Source organism: Hemiscyllium ocellatum, chromosome 5 (genome assembly GCF_020745735.1).
Source record: "Hemiscyllium ocellatum isolate sHemOce1 chromosome 5, sHemOce1.pat.X.cur, whole genome shotgun sequence".
Taxonomy (NCBI): Eukaryota; Metazoa; Chordata; class Chondrichthyes; order Orectolobiformes; family Hemiscylliidae; genus Hemiscyllium; species Hemiscyllium ocellatum.
In genome coordinates this window covers 83136910-83157440 of record NC_083405.1, presented here as the reverse complement: position 1 = coordinate 83157440, position 20531 = coordinate 83136910, and the positions used below count along the sequence as shown (strand labels likewise).

The 20531-nt window shown below is 42.4% G+C and overlaps 1 protein-coding gene across 2 annotated transcripts; it reads right to left on the bottom strand.

The window, feature by feature from the left end:
• Positions 1-5011: 5011 nt before the first annotated feature.
• Positions 5012-15611, bottom strand: LOC132816097 (transcription termination factor 1, mitochondrial). 2 transcript variants are annotated; one of them, XM_060825538.1, is made up of 2 exons: positions 15505-15611; positions 5012-6335 (listed from the first exon to the last, which is right to left on the bottom strand). In XM_060825538.1, the coding sequence occupies exon 2, from the start codon at positions 6282-6284 to the stop codon at positions 5136-5138; it is 1149 nt and encodes a 382-aa protein (XP_060681521.1). In that variant the 5' UTR covers positions 6285-6335; positions 15505-15611; the 3' UTR covers positions 5012-5135. The 2 variants fall into 2 exon arrangements, with proteins under 2 accessions (XP_060681521.1, XP_060681522.1); XM_060825539.1 differs by lacking the exon at positions 15505-15611 and adding an exon at positions 15271-15471.
• Between the last annotated feature and the right edge of the window lie 4920 nt (positions 15612-20531).

Genomic DNA, 20531 nt, shown 5'->3' with positions numbered 1-20531 from the left:
GATCTAACCGATCTACCCACTGGGAACCTTGTTGAACACCTTACTGAAGTCCATATAGATCACATCTACCACTCTGCCCTCATCAATCCTCTTTGTTACTTTTTCAAAAAACTCAATCAGGTTTGATTTCCCAAGCACAAAGCCTTGTTGATTATCCCTAATCAGTCCTTGCCTTTCCAAATACATGTACATCCTGTCCCTCAGGATTCCTTCCAACAACTTGCCCACCACTGATGTCAGGCTCACCTGTCTATTGTTCCCTGGCCAATCCTTACCACCTTTCTTAAACAGTGGCACCACGTTAGCCAACCTCCAGTCTTCCGGCACCTCACCTGTGACTATCAATGATACAAATATCTCAGCAAGAGGCCCAGCAATCACCTCTCTAGCTTCTCACAGAGTTCTAGGGTACACCTGATCAGGTACTGGGGATTCATCCACCTTTATGAATTTCAATACATCCAGCACTTCTTCCTCTGTAATTTGGACATTTTGCAAGATGTCACCTTTTATTTCCCTACAGTCTATATCTTCCATATCCATTCTCACAGTAAATACTAATGCAAAATTCTCATTTAGTATCTCCCCCATTTTCTGTGGCTCCACACAAAGGCCGCCTTGCTGATCTTTAAGTGCTCTATTCCCTCCCTAGTTACCCTTTTGTCCTTAATGTATTTGCAAAAACCCTTTGGATTCTCCTTAACTCAATTTGCCAAAGTTATCTTATGTCCCCTTTTTGCCCTCCTGATTTCCCTCTTAAATCCTCCTACTGACTTTATACTCTTCTAAGGATTCATTCAATCTATCTTGTCTATACCTGACATATGCTTCCTTCATCTTTTTAATCAAACCCTCAATTTCTTTGTAAAATTCCTTTCCATCTAAACCCGTAACACTATGGCAGTCCCAGTCTATGTTTGAAAAGTTAAAATCCCCTACCATAATCACCCTGTTATTCTTACACATAGCTGAGATCTCCTTACAAATTTGTTTCTCAATTTCCCTCTGACTATTAGGAGGTCTATAATACAATCCCAATAAGGTGATCATCCGTTTATTTCTCAGTTTCACCCAAATAACTTCTCTGGATGTATTACCAGGAATATCCTCCCTCAGTACAGCTGTAATGCTATCCCTTATCATAAACGCCACTCCCCTCGTTTCTTGCCTCCCTTTCTATCTTTACTGTAGAATTTGTATCCTGGAACATTAAGCTTCCAATCCTGCCCATCCCTGAGCCATGTTTCTGTAATTGCTATGATATCCCAGTCCCATGTTCCTAACCATGCCCTGAGTTCATCTGCTTTCCCTGTTCGACCGCTTGCATTGAAATAAATGCAGTTTAATTTAGTGTCCCTGCCTGCTCTGACCAACAGTATGTGATGGATGGCAGTTATAGGAATGTGTGAAAGTCTCAGATACAGTCACATCGATGGTTTAACTCCAGGAAAGGTGAGAGAGCTAGGCAGCTGTCTTTGGTGGCTATACCCATTTCAAACAAGTATGCTGCTTTGGAAAATGTAGGTGGGGGTGGACTCTCAGGGGAACATACATAAAGAGCCAAGTTTCTGGCATTGAGACTGGCTCTAATACAATACAGGGTACGTCGGGTTCCAAGAAATCAATTGTGTTCTAGTCCGAGGTACAGACAGACGTTTCTGTGGCCGGCAGCGAAAAATCAGAATGGTGTGTTATTTCCCTGGTGCCAGGATCAAGGATGTCTCAGAGAGGGTGCAGAATGTTCTCACGGGGGAGAGAGGCCAGCAAGAGGACATTGTCCACATTGAAACCAACGACATAGAAAGAGAAAAGGTTGAGACTCTGAAGGGAGATTACAGAGAGGCAGGAATTTAAAAATGAGGTCCTCAAGGGTAGTAATATCTGGATTACTCCCAGTGCTACGAGCTAGTGAGGGCAGAAATAGGAGGATAGAGCATGGCTGAGGATCTGGTGTATGGGAGAAGGATTCACATTTTTGGATCATTGGAATCTCTTTCAGGGTAGAGTGACCTGTACAAGGACAGATTGCACCTAAAAATGGAAGGGGACTAATATACTGGCAGGGAAATTTGCTCGAGCTGCTCGGGAGGATTTCAACTAGTACGGTGGGGAGGTGGGACCCAAGGAGATAGTGAGGAAAGAGATCAATCTGAGACTGGTACAGTTAAGAACAGAATCAAAAACGAGCTGTCCAACTTCATCCCATTTTCAGCTCTTTGTCTGCAGTACATAGGTTCCTACATACTGGTCAGTATATATGTTACTACACTGTGTTCAGTGCCACCAAATTCCATAATCTGACTGTCCAGATACATGAACCACAAATAACTAATAAGCAGGAACAGCACTTGATTAGGAAGGCAAAGGTTTTTTTTATTTGCAAGGATAGTGGAACAAAAAGTTCGGGAAGTTTTGCTGCAGCTGTAAAGGGCCACTGTGGAATCACATTACAGTCAACAATTAGGGTGAGCATCCCTTGTATTTATCAATCAGTGCTTTCAAGGTCTCCTCTGGAGTTATGATAAAGCTGTAAAATTTGATATTAAAATAATAATGCTCTTGAGTTTTTGATTTTCAATTATATTTCCTTCTGTGATTCACCAAATCAAAGCTTTTTGTCTTGCATTCACTGGGATGAGGACACAAGAAACCAACTGAGAAAATGAACAACAATTTACATACAGGTACTATGAGAAGAGGGAGCTATTTGATTACAATATGCTTTTTTTTATTCATTTCAGCGATGTGGGCTTCACTGGCTGGCCAGCATTTATTGCCTGTCCCTAGTTGTCCTTGAGAAGGTGGTGGTGAGCTACCTTCTTGAACTGCTGCTGTGCACTTACTGTGGGTTGACCCGCAATGTCTTTAGGGAGGGAATTTATGAGGTCCAGACTGCTTTGTCCTGGATAATGTCAAACTCCTTGAGTGTTGTTGGAGCTGCACTCATCCAGACAAGTGGATTGGCATGGAGACATAGCAGGAACTGTTACTGCCAATCTATACATGATATTCATTACAGACCAGGCAGATAAACTGATTGGCAATGCCCTGGCCAGTCTCTGTGATCCATTCAACATTTAAAAAGATGCTATCCATGAACATATTACGGACGTTAGGGTGTCACTGTGGCTCAGTTAGCACTGCTGCCGCACAACAGGGATCCAGGTTCAATTCCATCCTCAGGCGACTGTCTGTGTGAAGCTTGCACATTCTCCCTGTCTGTGTGGATTTCATTCAGGTGTTCCTGTTTCCTACCGCAATCCAAAAACTTGCAGATTAGGTGGATTAGCCGTGTTAAATTTCCCCGTAGAGTCCAGGGATGCAATGCCTAGGTGGATTAGCCACCGGAAATGCGGGGTAATAGAGAGAGAGAGTGGAATGTGGATGGATCTGGGTCAGATGCTCTTTGGAGGGTCAGTGCAGATCCTTATCTGCTCTGTAGGGATTCTATATTATTTTTATCTTCTAGCATGTCCAAATACATCACTGCAGGCCAAATATAAAATTAAATTGCATCCAGTGGAATTCCTATTCAATTAGAATCACCGGATTAATGAACTCAGCAACTTGGCCAAATCAGTTTTAATGACCCCACATACATCCAAATAGATCCCTACTATGCCCAGTGTTGACTTACAATCTACATACCTAGCATCACAGTGACACAACACTTCATACACTACATTACTTGTTTATGCAGTAGGCAATTTCTTTCTGGTTTGATGACAGCATCCTGATGTACAAATGCTGAAAGACCTGGAAAATCTGGTCTAGAACCTAAAAGCACTTCCACATGATCATGACTAACTTGAGCAAATCATCGCTAGTTATGTATTGCATAAACTCATCAAAGGGCCTGTGGCCCTCAGTTTTGGCCGCGCATGATGCTCAGATTAAACTGGAGGGGAAGGTGGATCAAAAATTGTGTAACAGCTGAAAGTAGCCATCTTAGACTGCCACCTTGTAGTAAACACAAGTGATCTTCTCCATCAACAGGATGCTATCACCAGGACAGGAATACATTTTACTTGCCACATAAATAAAAAATTGGTACATCAGTTTTAGTGTCAGTATGTTGCCTGACATGAAGGACATAAATTCCAACAACCGGCAAACTATGTCAAACAACAGTTCTCTTCGAATGTCTGTAGCAGACAGCATACCAACCGTGCTCAGCTGGCCCGTGTTTACAAACCTCAGAATACCATGTCCAACATTCAATGTGATTCTGCTATCAGGCATTTACTAAATAATTCTAACAATGCTCTAATCAGAATTATATAAGAAAACAATTTAAGACCAGTTGGACTCACAATGTGGGATTCATTGTATGTGTTAGAAGCTATTTATATTCACATTCAAAACCTTTGATTCGTAGGCACAAAGAATATGCCCGTACACTGCAATTATTTCAATGAGTAATGGATTTTGCAGATTACAAATATCTACTGCATTCGCCAGAGCAAAATCCTGACCAGAATCTCCCTGATTGGCCTGAGTTTAATTGGCCAAGATTGACAATTAATACGGCCAGCTGCATCACTAAGCCAACCAATCAGCACTTCTTTTTATGCTTGATAAATTGTTCTTTCCTTTCAAATGATGAGTGCAAGATGAAAAATTTGCCTCTGTGTTTAAGTTCTGTACAAACAAGCAGTGTTCTTCTTTCCTTCAATAAAGTCACATTTCAATAACAATCCTACAAAGAAACTGTTCTGAGATTTAAACCTGGGTGTCAGAGTGAAAATGTACAGGACTCTTTTACCTTAACTTGGCAGGAACTTAGAGGTGGGAAAATATGGAGCGAACAATGTTGCATAACAAATGGCTGGTATTGACACATTCAGGGAAGAATGTAAAACTAACTTTCAAATTAACTTTAAACTTTTTTAATTTATGAAAAATGACTATTACTGTTAAAATTACATTGATGACACAAAGTTAATTTAAGTACAATAATGCCTACTGTAACAATTATTTTAACTGCTCACAACACTGCATAATTTAATAAGCACTCAATCACCTTTCTATATACAATGTTAAATTCAAAGAGTCAAAAGTCATGTTAAAAATGATCGCACCATTCAGAGTACACAGAATGATACAAGACTCATCAAATCAAGGAACCAACATAGCTATTCCTCTTTATTTAGCTTTCCTAATTTTGCTTCAAATCGTCTTCTACTAGAATCTAAAATGGTCACACCATGTTTTGTAAAGTCATACCCAACCCGTTCTAGCTCCTTTATACGATTCTTCAAATTGATTGCACTGAATTCCAATATTCTTGGCTTATTTAATAGTTGTTTAATATTAATTTCACTTTCTAGGAGACAGTCGATTTTATAGGAAAGTTTTTCAAATGAAGCATAAAAGGCTGGTGGATATTCCAAAAAGAATTTCTGCACTTCCTCAGTGCTGCATCCTAATGAATACAACTGTTCGCTTATATTTTTGAAATTTCTTTTCATGTAGTCAGTCGAGAGGTCCAAAACTTCAGCGCCTTGCCCCTGAAGAAGTTTTATAAGTTCACTGTTACTTGGTTCAAGTGCTTCTCTGAAAAAGTCTACATTGGTTTTTATCCGTTTAGTGCTTCTTATAAGTATGTAAGCATTTTTAGTCATAATCCGTTTAACAAAATCATCTGGATTCTCAATGCCTAAACTAACACCAAGATCTCGTAGATGTTTTGCCATCTGTTTGTTTAGTTCCAAACTATTTGAGAGTGCTCGTGGAGCAGCAGTTAAAATGCGACGCAAGTCCTTTGAGGTTAAGCCAAGCGAATAAAGAAAATTGATATTTTTTTCAAAATTTTCATTGTCACTTGAACGAAAATATGATTCTGGAGAACGCTCAATAATGCTTATGATCTCAGAATCTGTCTTGAAAATGCTTCGCCATAATTGCCATCTTTCTTCAAGGTGGTGATAGGAACGTGTGATGACTCGAGGGTATCTTGAGATAACACTGGCAATGGTCTTGCGATTGGCACCTTTGCTTCTCAAGAACTCGGCTACACCCTCTTCATTAGTGACCACTTTTCTGAAGACTCCAGGCTGCCTCTTCTGGGCCATCTTAATATCCACACCCAAAACAGACAAATTGCTTAACAAAGCTGCATTTTCTGGTTTTTGAATTGCCTCAGTTGCATGATTGCAACTAAAAGCACAGAGTCTCAAATATGATGACTTAAACCACGCAGATGGAAAGCAGTTTGGTAAATCAGGAAATCTTGTTCTGCACAGATAAATGTTCATTACTTGGGCTACCATCCTGGCTGCCATATCTCCACAATAACCACGGCAGATATACTCTCTGGTTACAGTCTTTCAAACCTATATACATAGAAGAAAGAACAAGCAATGTTACTGGTGTTACTTAAATTAAATTGTTTTAAAAATTGAATTCTGTAGTTATTACAGTTTTGTTAATGTTTTTAAATAAATGCCAGAAATGAGGATTAAGAATAAAAATCAATATTTCCAAGTTTATGCTGACAAGGTAGATTATTACATTATCACGGAAATAATATTATTTAAAGCAATGTGAATGTCACTGAAAAGGATTTGGTGCACATCCCAAATTGCCTTTGGCAAGCGAGTGAATCATCTTCTTGAACCACTGCAGTAAACCTGGTGTAGGAACACCTACAAGTGCTGTAAAGGAACTTCTAGGTTTTGATCAAGCAGCAGTAAAGGAACTTCTAGGTTTTGATAAAGCAGCTGTGAAGGTACGGCAAAAAAAAAATTCAAGTTAAGATGGTGTGTGCCTTAGGAACACTTGAAGCAGAACTTATGGCACCATTTTACAGAAAACCATTCAATTGGGAGAACAAAAAGGGATGTAATGGTAGTAGGGAATAGTATAGTGAGGGAAACAGACATTGTTCCGAGTCCAGAAAGCGAAGTTTCCCATCTAGTGACAGGGTTCAGGACATTGCTCAGGGCTGGATAGAAATGTGGAGCGAGACAAGGATCAGTTGTAGTAGTCCATGCAAGTGATAATGACATAGCAGGACAAGAGGCTCTGATGAGGCACTGAGAAGCTATGCATATAATTGGAAAACATAACCTCAACGCTAATAGTCTCTGAATTATTTCCTCAGCCACGAACTAATTGATGAAGGGCACATAACATTAGCAAAATGAATAATGACTGAATTAAAGAGTGGTGTTGAAGATTTTGAAGGAGGGTTCTAGTTCATGGAACACTGGCTTAAGTACTGGGGAAGTGGGAGCTGTACTGTTGGGACCAGTGTTCTAGAAAGCAGCATAACCAGGGAAATAGAAATGGCTTTAAACTAAATAACGGCAGTGAGTAACCATGTTTGGGTAGATGTGGCAAATCAAGGAAGGACAGCAATATAGAAATATGGGAAATGAGTGTCAGAGAATAACTGGAAGGGACAGTGAAATTAAACCTTAAGAATTCAGATACAAAGTAAACAATTTAATAGCACATTTTTAAGTAAGTAAACATGACCTGATAGACATGGCTGGATGATGACAAGGATTGATCATGAATATTGAGGAGTATGTCATTTGAGAAGAATAGAAATCTGGGTGAAGATTGAGGATAGCACCACTATTCAAGGATGGCATTAGTGCAGTGGATGTGGAATCAGCTAAGTTGGCTGGATGGCTGGATTGTGATGCAGTGTGGTGCCAACAACCCAAGCTCAATTTCTGCAGAGGCTGAGGTCATCATTAAAGTCTTGCCTTGTCAACCTCACCAATCATCATTTGTCTCTCTCATTCTGTCTAATGAGAGAATAGCACTATAGCTCTCGGGAATTATGGTGACTTTACCTGGTGCATTAGTTAGATTGACATTGGTTCAGAAAATCCAAGCATAGAATCATTTTAGGTGGAGGTGAGGAAAGTGGGGGAAAGAAGTTACAAGCAGCAATCATGTACAGGCTTCTAACAGTAAACACAATGTAGGACAAAGTAAACAAGAAATATTGGTTACTTGTGATAACTGAAAGGCAATAATTATAGAATCCCTGTAGTATGGAAGCAGGTCATTTGGCTCATCGAGTCCACACTGATCCTCCAAAGACCATCCTACTCAGACTCACCCTACCCCCACCCTATCTCTGTAACCCTGCATTAGCCATGGCTAATACACCTAATCTTCACATCCCTGGTTGATTTTAATGTAGGTGTAAACTGGAAAAATCAGTTTGGCGATGCAAGCCTGAATAAGGACTTCACAGAACACCTTCAAGATAACTTCTTCAAACTGTGTGTTCTGGAACCAGGTTATATCAGATATAGCATTGTGTGACATCACAGAATTTGTTAATGGTCTCAGAATAAAGGCACCGTAGGTAGCAGCAATCAAATAAGATTGGATTTTACATTCAGTTTAAAAGGGAGAAAGATGGGTCAACGATTAGTAATTTAAAACATAAGTAAGAAAATTTAGATGGACCTAAAAGCTGAGTTAGCTGAAGTGTAATGAAAACTAGGCTCGGGGTAGATCAACAGAGAAGCAGCAGCAAATGTTTAATGGATTATTTCAGAGAATAACCAAAAGATCGATCAGAAGAAAAAAATTACAGCATGAAGAAGCTAGCTAGATATGTAACAACAGATACCAAGAGCTTCTACAGGTACTTAAAAAGGAAAACAGAAATTAAAGTGAGTGCTGGTTCTCAGAATGAGAATAGATATTTGATAATAAGGGATGATAGATTAAATTAACAAATATTTTGCTTCTGTCTTAAACGTGAAGGTTACAAAATAATCTAGCTATAGCTGTACATCAAAAAGTAGAAGAATCAGGAAAATGGTACTGAGCAAACTGGTGAAGCTGTATTCCTGGCTCTTAAAAAGAGAGGGCTATTGAGGTAATAGAAGCGTTAGTGTAAACATTCCAAAATTCCCTAAATACTGGTAAGGTTCCTGAAACTAGAAGATAACAAATATAACCCCTCTATCCTAGAAGGGAGGGAGGCAGAAACCACAAGCTTGAATTATATCATAGGAAGGGTGTTAAAGTCCATCATTAAAGTGGTTAGTTTAGGTGTGTACTTAGAAAATTTCATGGTAATAGGGAAGATTCAGTGTGACTTTGTGAAAAGGAAATCTTGTTTAAGCAATTTATTAGAGTTCTTATAAAGGAGTAAAGAGTGCTGTGGATAAAGGGGACCTGCAGATGCACTGTACTTGGATTTCCAAAGGTATTTGACATGGTGCCACATAAAAGGTTATTGCGCAAGTTATGAGCCCATGGTATGGGGCCTAATATATTAGCATGGATAGAAAATTGCCTGCTTATAATTTGGAGGATGAGATGAGATCAAAAGACCATAAGATATAGGTGCAGAATTAAGCCATTTAGTCATGCTGATATGTTTCCCAACTCCTTTCTCCTGTTTTCTCTCTGTAACCCTTGATCCCCTTACTAATCAAGAATGAGTACCACAGGTGCCTGCCCAGATCCTTCAGCATTTTAAAATTTACATCAAAGACTTGGAGTAGCTCAGTAGCTAGCACTGCTGCCTCATAGCACCAGGGGCCTAGGTTCAATTCAGGATTCGGGTGACTGCGTGGAATTTGTACATTCTCCCCATGTCTGTGCGGGTTTCCTCCACAATCCAAGTATGTGCAGTTTAGGTGAATTGGCCATGCTAAATTGCCCATTGTGTTCAGGGATGTGTAGGTTGAGTGCATTACTCATGGGTAAATATGGGGTAGCGGGGGATGGGTCTTGGCTCTTTGGAGCGTTGGTGTAGACTTCTTGGGCCAAAAGGCCTGTTTCCACACTGTAGGGATTCTATGATAAGGGAAGTGAAGGTATGGTAGCTAAATTTGCAGATGACACAAAGATGGGTAGGAAACTATGTTGTGATGAGTACAAAAGGAAAATGCAAAGAAACATAGATAAGCCAAGCAAGTGACCAAAAAGATCTGGCAGATGAACTATAGTGTGGGAAAATATGTGGTTGTTCACTTCAGCAGAAGGAATATAAAAGCGGAGTATTACTTAAATGAAGAATGACTGTAGGGTGCAGAGGATCCAGGTATTTGAGTGCGCAAGTCACAAAAGGTTAGCATTCAGGCACGTGTAATTAAAAAGGCTAAAAAGCATTCTATTACAAGAAGAGTTTAACATAAAAGTAAAGACATTATGCTTCAGTTATACAGAACATTGTTGAGACTTCATCTCGAATGTTGAATGCAGTTTTAATCTTTTTTTTAACAATTATGGAAATGCATTGAAAGCGGCTCACAGCAGTTTCACTAAATTGATACTCAGAATGCGCAGACTGTCTTATAAGGAATATCTCACAGATTGGGCTTGTTTCCACTGGAGTTTAGAAAATGACATGATTGAAGTACAGAAAATCCTGAATGCACTTGATAAAATGGGGATGAAAAGGATTCTCTTGTCGATGAATCTAAAGTGAGGGGACACTGTCTAAAAATTAGGAATCACCCTTTTTGGACTGAGATGAGGAGTTTTTTTTTCATTTGGTGTTAGACATCCTTTGAACTCTATCAGAAGGCAGCAGAGACAGGATCGCTGAATAATTTTAAGTGTAGAGGTTGATAGATTCTTGTTATGGAGGGAATCAAAGGTTAAGGGTAGAAAAGAATTCAAAATATGAACAGATCAGCTATGATGTTACAGAATGGTGGGGTAGACCTGAGAATAGCCTACTGCAGCTCCTAACTGGAATGTTCATAAATTTACAGAAATCATGAGCCTTTTTTAGATTAGATTAGATTACTTACAGTGTGGAAACAGGCCCTTCGGCCCAACAAGTCCACGCCGACCCGCCGAAGCGCAACCCACCCATACCCCTACATTTACCCCTTACCTAACACTACGGGCAATTTAGAATGGCCAATTCACCTGACCCGCACATCTTTGGACTGTGGGAGGAAACCGGAGCACCCGGAGGAAACCCACGCAGACACGGGGAGAACGTGCAAACTCCACACAGTCAGTCGCCTGAGTCGGGAATTGAACCCGGGTCTCAGGCGCTGTGAGACAGCAGAGCTAACCACTGTGCCACCGTGCCGCCCTTCAAAGAGTAACCCACTCAGACCCATCTCCCTCGACCTAATATACCTAACATTATGGACAATTTAGCATGGCCAATTCGCCTGGCCTGCACGGCTTTGGACTGTGGGAGGAAACCGGAGCATCCGGAGGCAATTCACGCAGACACGAGGAGAATGTGCAAACTCTACACAGTCGCCCGGGGCTAGAATCGAACCTGGGACCCTGGTGCTGTGAGGCAGGAGTGCTAATCACTGAGCCACCGTGCCGGCCAGGGACAGTATGTCTTAATGTTTGTGGTTATATTCATAAAAATATGGATCATTAGTTCAGTTGAATGGACGGCTGATTCGTGATTCTGGATCAGTGGTGTTGGAAGAGCACAGCAGTTCAGGCAGCATCCAACAAGCAGCGAAATCGACGTTTCGGGCAAAAGCCCTTCATCAGGAATAAAGGCAGTGAGCTGGAAGCATGGAGAGATAAGCTAGAGGGAGGTTTAAAATCTGATTGAAGATTTGTAGCTCGGGTATCCGTTGTTGTGGTTCTGCTCGCCGAGCTGAAAGTTTTTGTTGCAAACGTTTCGTTCCCTGGCTAGGGAACATCATCAGTGCTGTTGGAGCCTCGTGTGAAGTGCTGCTTTGATGTTTCTTCTGGTATTTATATTGGTTTGTTCTTGCCGCTTCCGGGTGTCAGTTTCAGCTGCAGTGATTTGTATGTGGGGTCCAGGTCGATGTGTCTGTTGATGGATGTTCTTGCCGTTTCCGGGTGTCAGTTTCAGCTGTAGTGGTTTGTATATGGTGTCCAGGTCAATGTGTCTGTTGATGGAGTTTGGGGATGAATGCCATGCTTCTAGGAATTCTCTGGCTGTTCTCTGTCTGGCTTGTCCTATGATAGTGGTGTTTTCCCAGTCAAATTCATGTTGCTGGTTGTCTGAGTGTATGGCTACTAGAGATAGCTGGTCGTGTCGTTTTGTGGCTAGCTGATGTTCATGGATGCGGATTGTTAGCTGTCTTCCTGTTTGTCCTATATAGTGTTTTGTGCAGTCCTTGCATGGTATTTTGTAAACTACGTTAGTTTGGCTCATGCTGGGTATTGGGTCCTTTGTTCTAGTGAGTTGTTGTCTGAGCGTGGATGTTGGCTTGTGTGCTGTTATGAGTCCTAAGGGTCGCAGTAGTCTGGCTGTCAGTTCTGAGACGCTCCTGACGTATGGTAGAGTGGCTAGTCCTTTTGGTTGTGGCATGTCCTCGTTCCTCGGTCTATCTCTTAGGCATCTGGTGATAAAGTTGCGTGGGTATCCGTTTTTGGCGAATACCTTGTATAGATGTTCCTCTTCCTCTTTTCACAGTTCTGGTGTACTGCAGTGTGTTGTGGCCCTTTTGAATAGTGTCCTGATGCAGCTTCGTTTGTGTGTGTTGGGGTGGTTGCTTTCGTAGTTTAAGACTTGGTCTGTGTGTGTTGGTTTCCTGTGTACCCTTGTGGTGAATTCTCCGTTGGGTGTTCTCTCTACTAACACGTCTAGGAATGGGAGTTGGCTATCCTTTTCCTCTTCTCGTGTGAATCGGATTCCTGTGAGTGTGGCGTTGATGATTCGATGTGTTTTTTTCTATATCTGTGTTTTTGATGATTACAAAGGTGTCATCAACATATCTGATCCAGAGTTTGGGTTGGATTTGTGGTATGGCTGTATGTTCTAACCTTTGCATAACTGCCTCGGCTATGAGTCCCGAGATTGGTGATCCCATGGGTGTTCCGTTGATTTGTTCGTATATCTGATTGTTGAATGTAAAGTGTGTGGTGAGGCACAGGTCTAGTAGTTTAAGTATGCCGTCCTTGTTGATAGGTTCGGCCTCCTGTGTTCTGTTATGTATGTCCAGTAGGTTGGCTATTGTTTCTCTGGCTAGGGTTTTGTCAATTGAAGTGAACAGTGCCGTCACATCGAATGATACCATGGTTTCTTCTTTGTCTATGTGTGTATTCCTGATGACGTCCAAGAATTCCTGTGTTGATTGTATGGAGTGTTTGGATCCGCTGACTAGGTGTTTCAGTTTTTGTTGTAGTTCTTTGGCCAGTTTGTATGCTGGTGTCCCTGGTAGTGATTTTCTTCTTTGTCTATGTGTGTATTCCTGATGACGTCCAAGAATTCCTGTGTTGATTGTATGGAATGTTTGGATCCGCTGACTAGGTGTTTCAGTTTTTGTTGTAGTTCTTTGGCCAGTTTGTAAGCTGGTGTCCCTGGTAGTGATTTTCTTCTTTGTCTATGTGTGTATTCCTGATGACGTCCAAGAATTCCTGTGTTGATTGTATGGAGTGTTTGGATCCGCTGACTAGGTGTTTCAGTTTTTGTTGTAGTTCTTTGGCCAGTTTGTATGCTGGTGTCCCTGGTAGTGATTTTCTTCTTTGTCTATGTGTGTATTCCTGATGACGTCCAAGAATTCCTGTGTTGATTGTATGGAATGTTTGGATCCGCTGACTAGGTGTTTCAGTTTTTGTTGTAGTTCTTTGGCCAGTTTGTATGCTGGTGTCCCTGGTAGTGATTTTCTTCTTTGTCTATGTGTGTATTCCTGATGACGTCCAAGAATTCCTGTGTTGATTGTATGGAGTGTTTGGATCCGCTGACTAGGTGTTTCAGTTTTTGTTGTAGTTCTTTGGCCAGTTTGTATGCTGGTGTCCCTGGTAGTGATTTTCTTCTTTGTCTATGTGTGTATTCCTGATGACGTCCAACAATTCCTGTGTTGATTGTATGGAGTGTTTGGACACGAGAAGAGGAAAAGGATAGCCAACTCCCATTCCTAGACGTGTTAGTAGAGAGAACACCCAACGGAGAATTCACCACAAGGGTACACAGGAAACCAACACACACAGACCAAGTCTTAAACTACGAAAGTAACCACCCCAACACACACAAACGAAGCTGCATCAGGACACTATTCAAAAGGGCCACAACACACTGCAGTACACCAGAACTGTGAAAAGAGGAAGAGGAACATCTATACAAGGTATTCGCCAAAAACGGATACCCACACAACTTTATCACCAGATGCCTAAGAGATAGACCGAGGAACGAGGACATGCCACAACCAAAAGGACTAGCCACTCTACCATCCGTCAGGAGCGTCTCAGAACTGACAGCCAGACTACTGCGACCCTTAGGACTCATAACAGCACACAAGCCAACATCCACGCTCAGACAACAACTCACTAGAACAAAGGACCCAATACCCAGCATGAGCCAAACTAACGTAGTTTACAAAATACCATGCAAGGACTGCACAAAACACTATATAGGACAAACATGAAGTCAGCTAACAATCCGCATCCATGAACATCAGCTAGCCACAAAACGACACGACCAGCTATCTCTAGTAGCCATACACTCAACCAGCAACATGAATTTGACTGGGAAAACACCACTATCATAGGACAAGCCAGACAGAGAACAGCCAGAGAATTCCTAGGAGCATGGCATTCATCCCCAAACTCCATCAACAGACACATGGACCTGGACACCATATACAAACCACTACAGCTGAAACTGACACCCGGAAACGGCAAGAACATCCATCAACAGACACATCGACCTGGACCCCACATACAAATCACTGCAGCTGAAACTGACACCCGGAAGCGGCAAGAACAAACCAATATAAATACCAGAAGAAACATCAAAGCAGCGCTTCACACGAGGCTCCAACAGCACTGATGATGTTCCCTAGCCAGGGGACGAAACGTTTGCAACAAAAACTTCCAGCTCAGCGAGCAGAACCACAACAGAGGGAGGTGTGGGTGTGGAGAGAGTACCATAGAAGAGCTTCAGGGCAGAGGAAATGACCTGGGAGTTGCAGTGGGAGGGGGATTCCCTGAGATTCTTGTCATTCGTGATGCAGAATAACGACAACAGCGTGGGTTCACAAAAAGACAGGAGGACAGAATGGCAGGTACAACTGATGCCAAATTCTGGAATAATTTCCTCACTATTGACTTAAGTGCAAGTGGTCAAAAAAATAGCTTTATCGGCTGAAAATGGGAATCAGAGCAAACATTGCTTGTACGCGGGATCAGTTAGTCATCGTCACTGGAATTTCAGAATGGAGAGGGGTGACTCTTTTGCAAAATAAGCAGATAACCTATCGCCGTCACTGAGAAACCAATTAGGCATCTGAAAGCAGAATAAATTTGCAGGCCGCCCAAGGTGAAAAGTGGAGAAAACAATGACTATTCACCACAATAAACAGATCAGAAACGTTGCAAACGCACCTTGTCTTTTGCTGATCTAATTTCTGTTCCATCTCGTCTACTTTTGATTTGTTTCTTGTCGGGATTCCCGTTTCTCTCAGACTGTCTAAAACCCTTCAACTCCGCACACATTGAAACCATACAGCCGTCTAAGCTGCTTGAAAAGGGAAAACTAAACCATCGGCAAAGCGTTTGCCATAAAACCAAAAATAGCCACTTAAAATAACTTTGTTTTGGATTATATGCAGAACTCACCGGTACACAAAGACACATTAATATCCCGCCTGTAACTGAGAGTCAATGAAGAATGCAGGGATTTCCGGGACTACTCGGAAACGAACATGTCTATTTCTGTGCACAAGCTGGAAGTTGTCTCTCAATGACACACTTCCTTCTTAAAAAGCTGCGCCAATAGCTGCTTGGAAAGATTACAGTGAGCCTTTCACACGCCCTACTGTAAAGACGACATCTCCAAGGAAAGGAAATCGATGTTTTTATTTGTTGCTCAAATTACAAAACCGAGATTGCCAGAAATAAAGTAAAAGATTAATACTGAGAAAACGGTATATCAACATTTTGGGAGAAAACAATTCTGAAATCAAACCTGGCTTTATTCTTCCTTTGCATTTCTCATCGTTCTACTGCATATTTCTATGAACATTTCAGTCCTTAAATCTTCAGTTTGTTCAAATTTCAACACCTAGACCCCTAAATCATTCAGAATGGGTTTATGCAATCAATTGGAGGAGTCCAAGGACCTACATGTCTTTAACTCTCCCTCCCACTCCACCAAGGACATGCAGGTCCTTGGACTCTTCCATCTCCAGAACATAACAACACGACGGTTGGAGGAAGAGCGTCTCATCTTCCGCCTGGGAACCCTCCAACCACAAGGGATGAACTCAGATTTCTCCAGTTTCCTCATTTCCCCTCCCCCCACCTTGTCTCAGTCGTTCCCTTGAACTCAGCACCGCCCTCCTAACCTGCAATTTTCTTCCTGACCTCTCCGCCCCCACCCCACTCCGGCCTATCACCCTCACCTTGACCTCCTTCCACCTATCACGTCTTCATCGCCCCTCCCCCAAGTCCCTCCTCCCTACCTTTTATCTTAGCCTGCTGGACACACTTTCCTCATTCCTGATGAAGGGCTTGTGCCCGAAAAGTCCAATTTCCTGTTCCTTGGATGCTGCCTGACCTGCTGCGCTTTAACCAGCAACACATTTTCAGCTCTGATCTCCAGCATCTGCAGACCTCACTTTTTACTCTTATGCAATCAATGCTAATAATGTCAATCCGATTATCCGGAATTTTTTCAAGGCCGGTATTCCTTTGCAGATCGGTGGTGTTCGATGCTTTTCTTAAAAAAAAACTGCAGTAAGCAGCAATGTTAGTCAGCTCATTCGAGTTGAAATTCTCTCCGACAAATGGTGAGATCTTTTAGCAAATTATATCTTTGTTGTAAAAGTGAATGTCCTGGCTTTGCTACTGACCATAAGATCTAATATCAGAATCTTGGGTAAATATTTCTATCTCTATTCCTTCACACAAATTGTTAATAAATATGGTGAAAATTTGGAGTCCCACAATAACAATTCTTGTGCCCAATCACAGAATGATAACTGATAAGCCCACTCTTCTATTTCTCAAGCAATTTTCTATCCATCAAAAAGTCAGCTCATATTGCATATTCTAATCAATGCTAATAATGTAGAGGCACCTAATCAAATGTCTTCTGGAAAATTAGTGGCCACTTAAAAATCAAAACAGCTACATTAATCAGATGATGATATATCCTCAAATTTCTTGTAAAAGTAATTGACTCAAATACACTTTCTATCTGCTCAGTATACAGTGGAACCACGATTATCCAAGTACCAATTATCCAAAAATTGGATAACCAAAGGAGATCTCGAGGTCCCGATAGAAACATTACATCAAAGACGTGTTTCTAACAGTCATTGTGTCTTTTGTTATAGTGATTAAACAGGCACTGTCTTCAAATGACTGGCCTCCAGCCCTCTCTCCCCCCACACTTTCCCTGGTGTTCTACCCTAAACCCATACCCCACCGCCCCCCTTCCCCAGATAATCTGACCAACATTGTCCTGTACAGAGCAGAGGTGGAACCTGTCAAAAAGTTGCAGTAAAATATGTGTGTGTGTGCTATTTGGAGACTTGCCCCACAAAGGCAGCAGCAGCAGCAGCAGCAGTCTTGCTGTTGGTGTGCAGTCTGGCTGCGCCGGAGAGGGACCGGGAGCAGTGCTAGACGGGGATGGGGGGGGGCAGGGGCAGTGCTGGACCAGAATGGAGAAGCAGGGTTTGATATTGGACGGGGATGGGGAGGCAGGAGCGGTGCTGGATTGGGATGGGGGGAGGGGGCAGTGTTGGACGGGGAAGGAGGTAGCGGCAGTACTGGACAGGGATGGGGGTGGGGCAGTGCTTGATATGGATGAGGGGTGGAGGCAGTGTTGGATGGGGATGGGGGACGGGAGCAGTGCTGGACCAGGATGAGGAAGCGGGGTCAGTGCTGGACGGGGATGGGGGAGCAGAGGGTAGTGTTGGACGGGGATGGGGGGGGGCAGTGTCAGGGGCCCGGGGGGAGGGTTTGGGTGTGGGGTCTCATGCACTGTGTTCTGCTGTAGTCTCCTGAAGGGGGAGGAGGCTTCAAAAACTCCGAGGCCCAGAGAATGGCATATAATCGATTAACCGAATAATTGATTATCCGAAAGAAATAGTGCCCGCTCATCACATTCGGATAATCGAAGTGCCCTTGTACTTACATTTTCTGTTTCTTCAGACGTAAACATCTACAGTATTATGTATTTGCCTCAACAAAGGCTGTTTGTATGAAGGCGCAGTCTGTCTATTCCTAATAATAAATTCCTCACAACCGAAGATAAACATTCAGTAGGGAAACATAGTACATTACAGAGCAGTACAGGCGCTTTGGCCCTCGATGTTGCACCAACCTGTGGAACCAATCTGAAGCACAACTTTCCTACACGATTCCATTTTCATCCATATGTTTATCCAATGACCATTTAAGTGCCCTTAAAGTTGGCGAATCTACTACTGTTGCAGGCAGTGTGTTCCACGCCCCTTGAACTATGAGAACAAAGAAGTTTTTCATCAAAAGGAAGAAGGCAGCTTATGTAAGGTGGAGGAAGCAAGGATCTAGCACAGCTTTACAGGATTACAGGTTTGCTAGAAAGGAGCTCAGAAATGGACTGAGGAGAGCCAGGAAGGGGCATGAAAAAAGCGTGGCAACAAAGATTAGGGAGAACCCAAAGGTATTTTACTCAAGCGTGAGGAATAAGAGAATGATCAGGGAGAAGGTAGGGCCGATCAGGGATAGCATAGGGAACTTGTGCGGGCAGTCTGAGCAGATAGGGGAAGCCCTAAAATGAGTTTTTTGCTTCGGTTTTCACTCAGGAAAGGGACCTTGTTGTGAATGAGACCTTTGGGGAACTGGGATACAGGCTTGAACAGATCAAGATTGATAATGTTGATGTGCTGGAAAGTTTGACATTAAGATTGATAAGTTCCCAGGGCCAGACCAGATTTATCCTAGGCTGCTCCGGGAAGCAAGGAGGTTGCTTTGTGGCTGGTGAAGATCTTTACTTCCTCACTCTCCATGGGAGTTGTACCAGAGGATTGGAAGGAGGCAAAGGTTGTTCCTCTTTTCAAGAAGGATAATAGGGAAATCCCTGGCAATTACAGACCTGTCAATCTTACGTCTGTGGTCAGAAAGGTTTTGGAAATAATTCTGAGGGATAGGATTTATGACTATTTGGAAAAGCATAGCGTGATTAGAGGCAATCAGCATGACTTTGTGAGGGGTAGGTCATGCCTCACAATTCTTATTGAGTTCTTTGAAGAGGTGATGAGACAGGTCAACGAGCAGTGGATGTGGTGTATATGGACTTCTGCAAGGCATTTGATAAGATTCTCCATGGTAAGCCTATTCATAAAATCAAGAAGTATGGGATACAGGGAGATTTAGCTATCTGGATTTAGAACTGATTGGCAGACAAAAGGCAGAGAGTGGTTGTAGATGGAGTGGATGTCCCTGGAGGTCAGTGTGAGTGGGATCTCACAGGGCTCTGTTCTTAGGCGTCTGGTGTTTGTAGTTTTTATAAATGACTTGGATGAGAAGGTTGAGGGGTGGGTTAGTATATTTGCAGATGACACAAAGGTTGGAGGTGCCATTGATAGTATCGAGGGCTATTGCAGGCTGCAGCGTGACATAGACAGGATGCAGAGCTGGGCTGAGAAATGGCAGATGGAGTTCAACCTGGATAAATGCGAAGTGATGCATTTTGAAATGTCAAACTCAAATGCTGAATGTAGGATTAAAGACAGGATTCTTGACAGTGTGGAGGAACAGAGGGATCTTGGTGTTCAAGTGCATAGATCCCTCAAAGTTGCCACCCAGGTGGATAGAGTTGTAAAGAAAGCATATGGTGTTTTGGCTTTCATTAACAGGGAAATCGAGTTTAAGTGTTGCAAGATTTAGCTACAGCTCTACAAGTCCCTGGTGAGACCACACTTGGAATATTGTGTCCAGTTCTGGTCTCCCTACTAGTGGAAAGATACAGAGGCTTTGGAGAGGGTGCAAAGATGCTGCCTGGACTGGAGGGCTTGCCTTATGGAGAGCGATTGACTAAGCTCAGACTTTTCTCTCTGGAGAGAAGGAGGAAGAGAGGTGACCTGATCAAGGTATACAAGATAATGAGAGACATGGATAGAGTCAATAACCAGAGACTTTTCCCCAGGGCAGGGTTGACTGGCACGAGGGATCATATTTTTAAGATATTAGGAGGAAGGTATAGAGGAGACGTTCGAGGTAGGTTCTTTATGCAAAGAGTTGTGAATGTATGGAATGCGTTGCCAGCGGTGGTGGTGGAAGCAGAGTCATTAGGGACATTTAAGCGACTGCTGGACATGCACATGGACAGCAATGAATTGAGGGGTGCGTAGGTTAAGTTATTTTATTTTACATTAGGATTAATCTTCAGGACAACATCATGGGCCAAAGAGTCTGTTCTGTGCTGTACTTTTCTATGTTCTATGTACTCTCTGAGTAAAGAAACTACTTCAGACATCTGTCCTATATTTATCACCCCTCAATTTAAAGCGATGTCCCATTGTGTTAGCCATCTCCATCTGAAGAAAAAGGCATTCACTGTTCACCCTATTTTATATGTCTCAACTAAGTCACCTCACAACTTTCTTCTAAGGAAAATAGCCTCAATTCCCTCAGCCTTTCTTTGTAAGACCTTC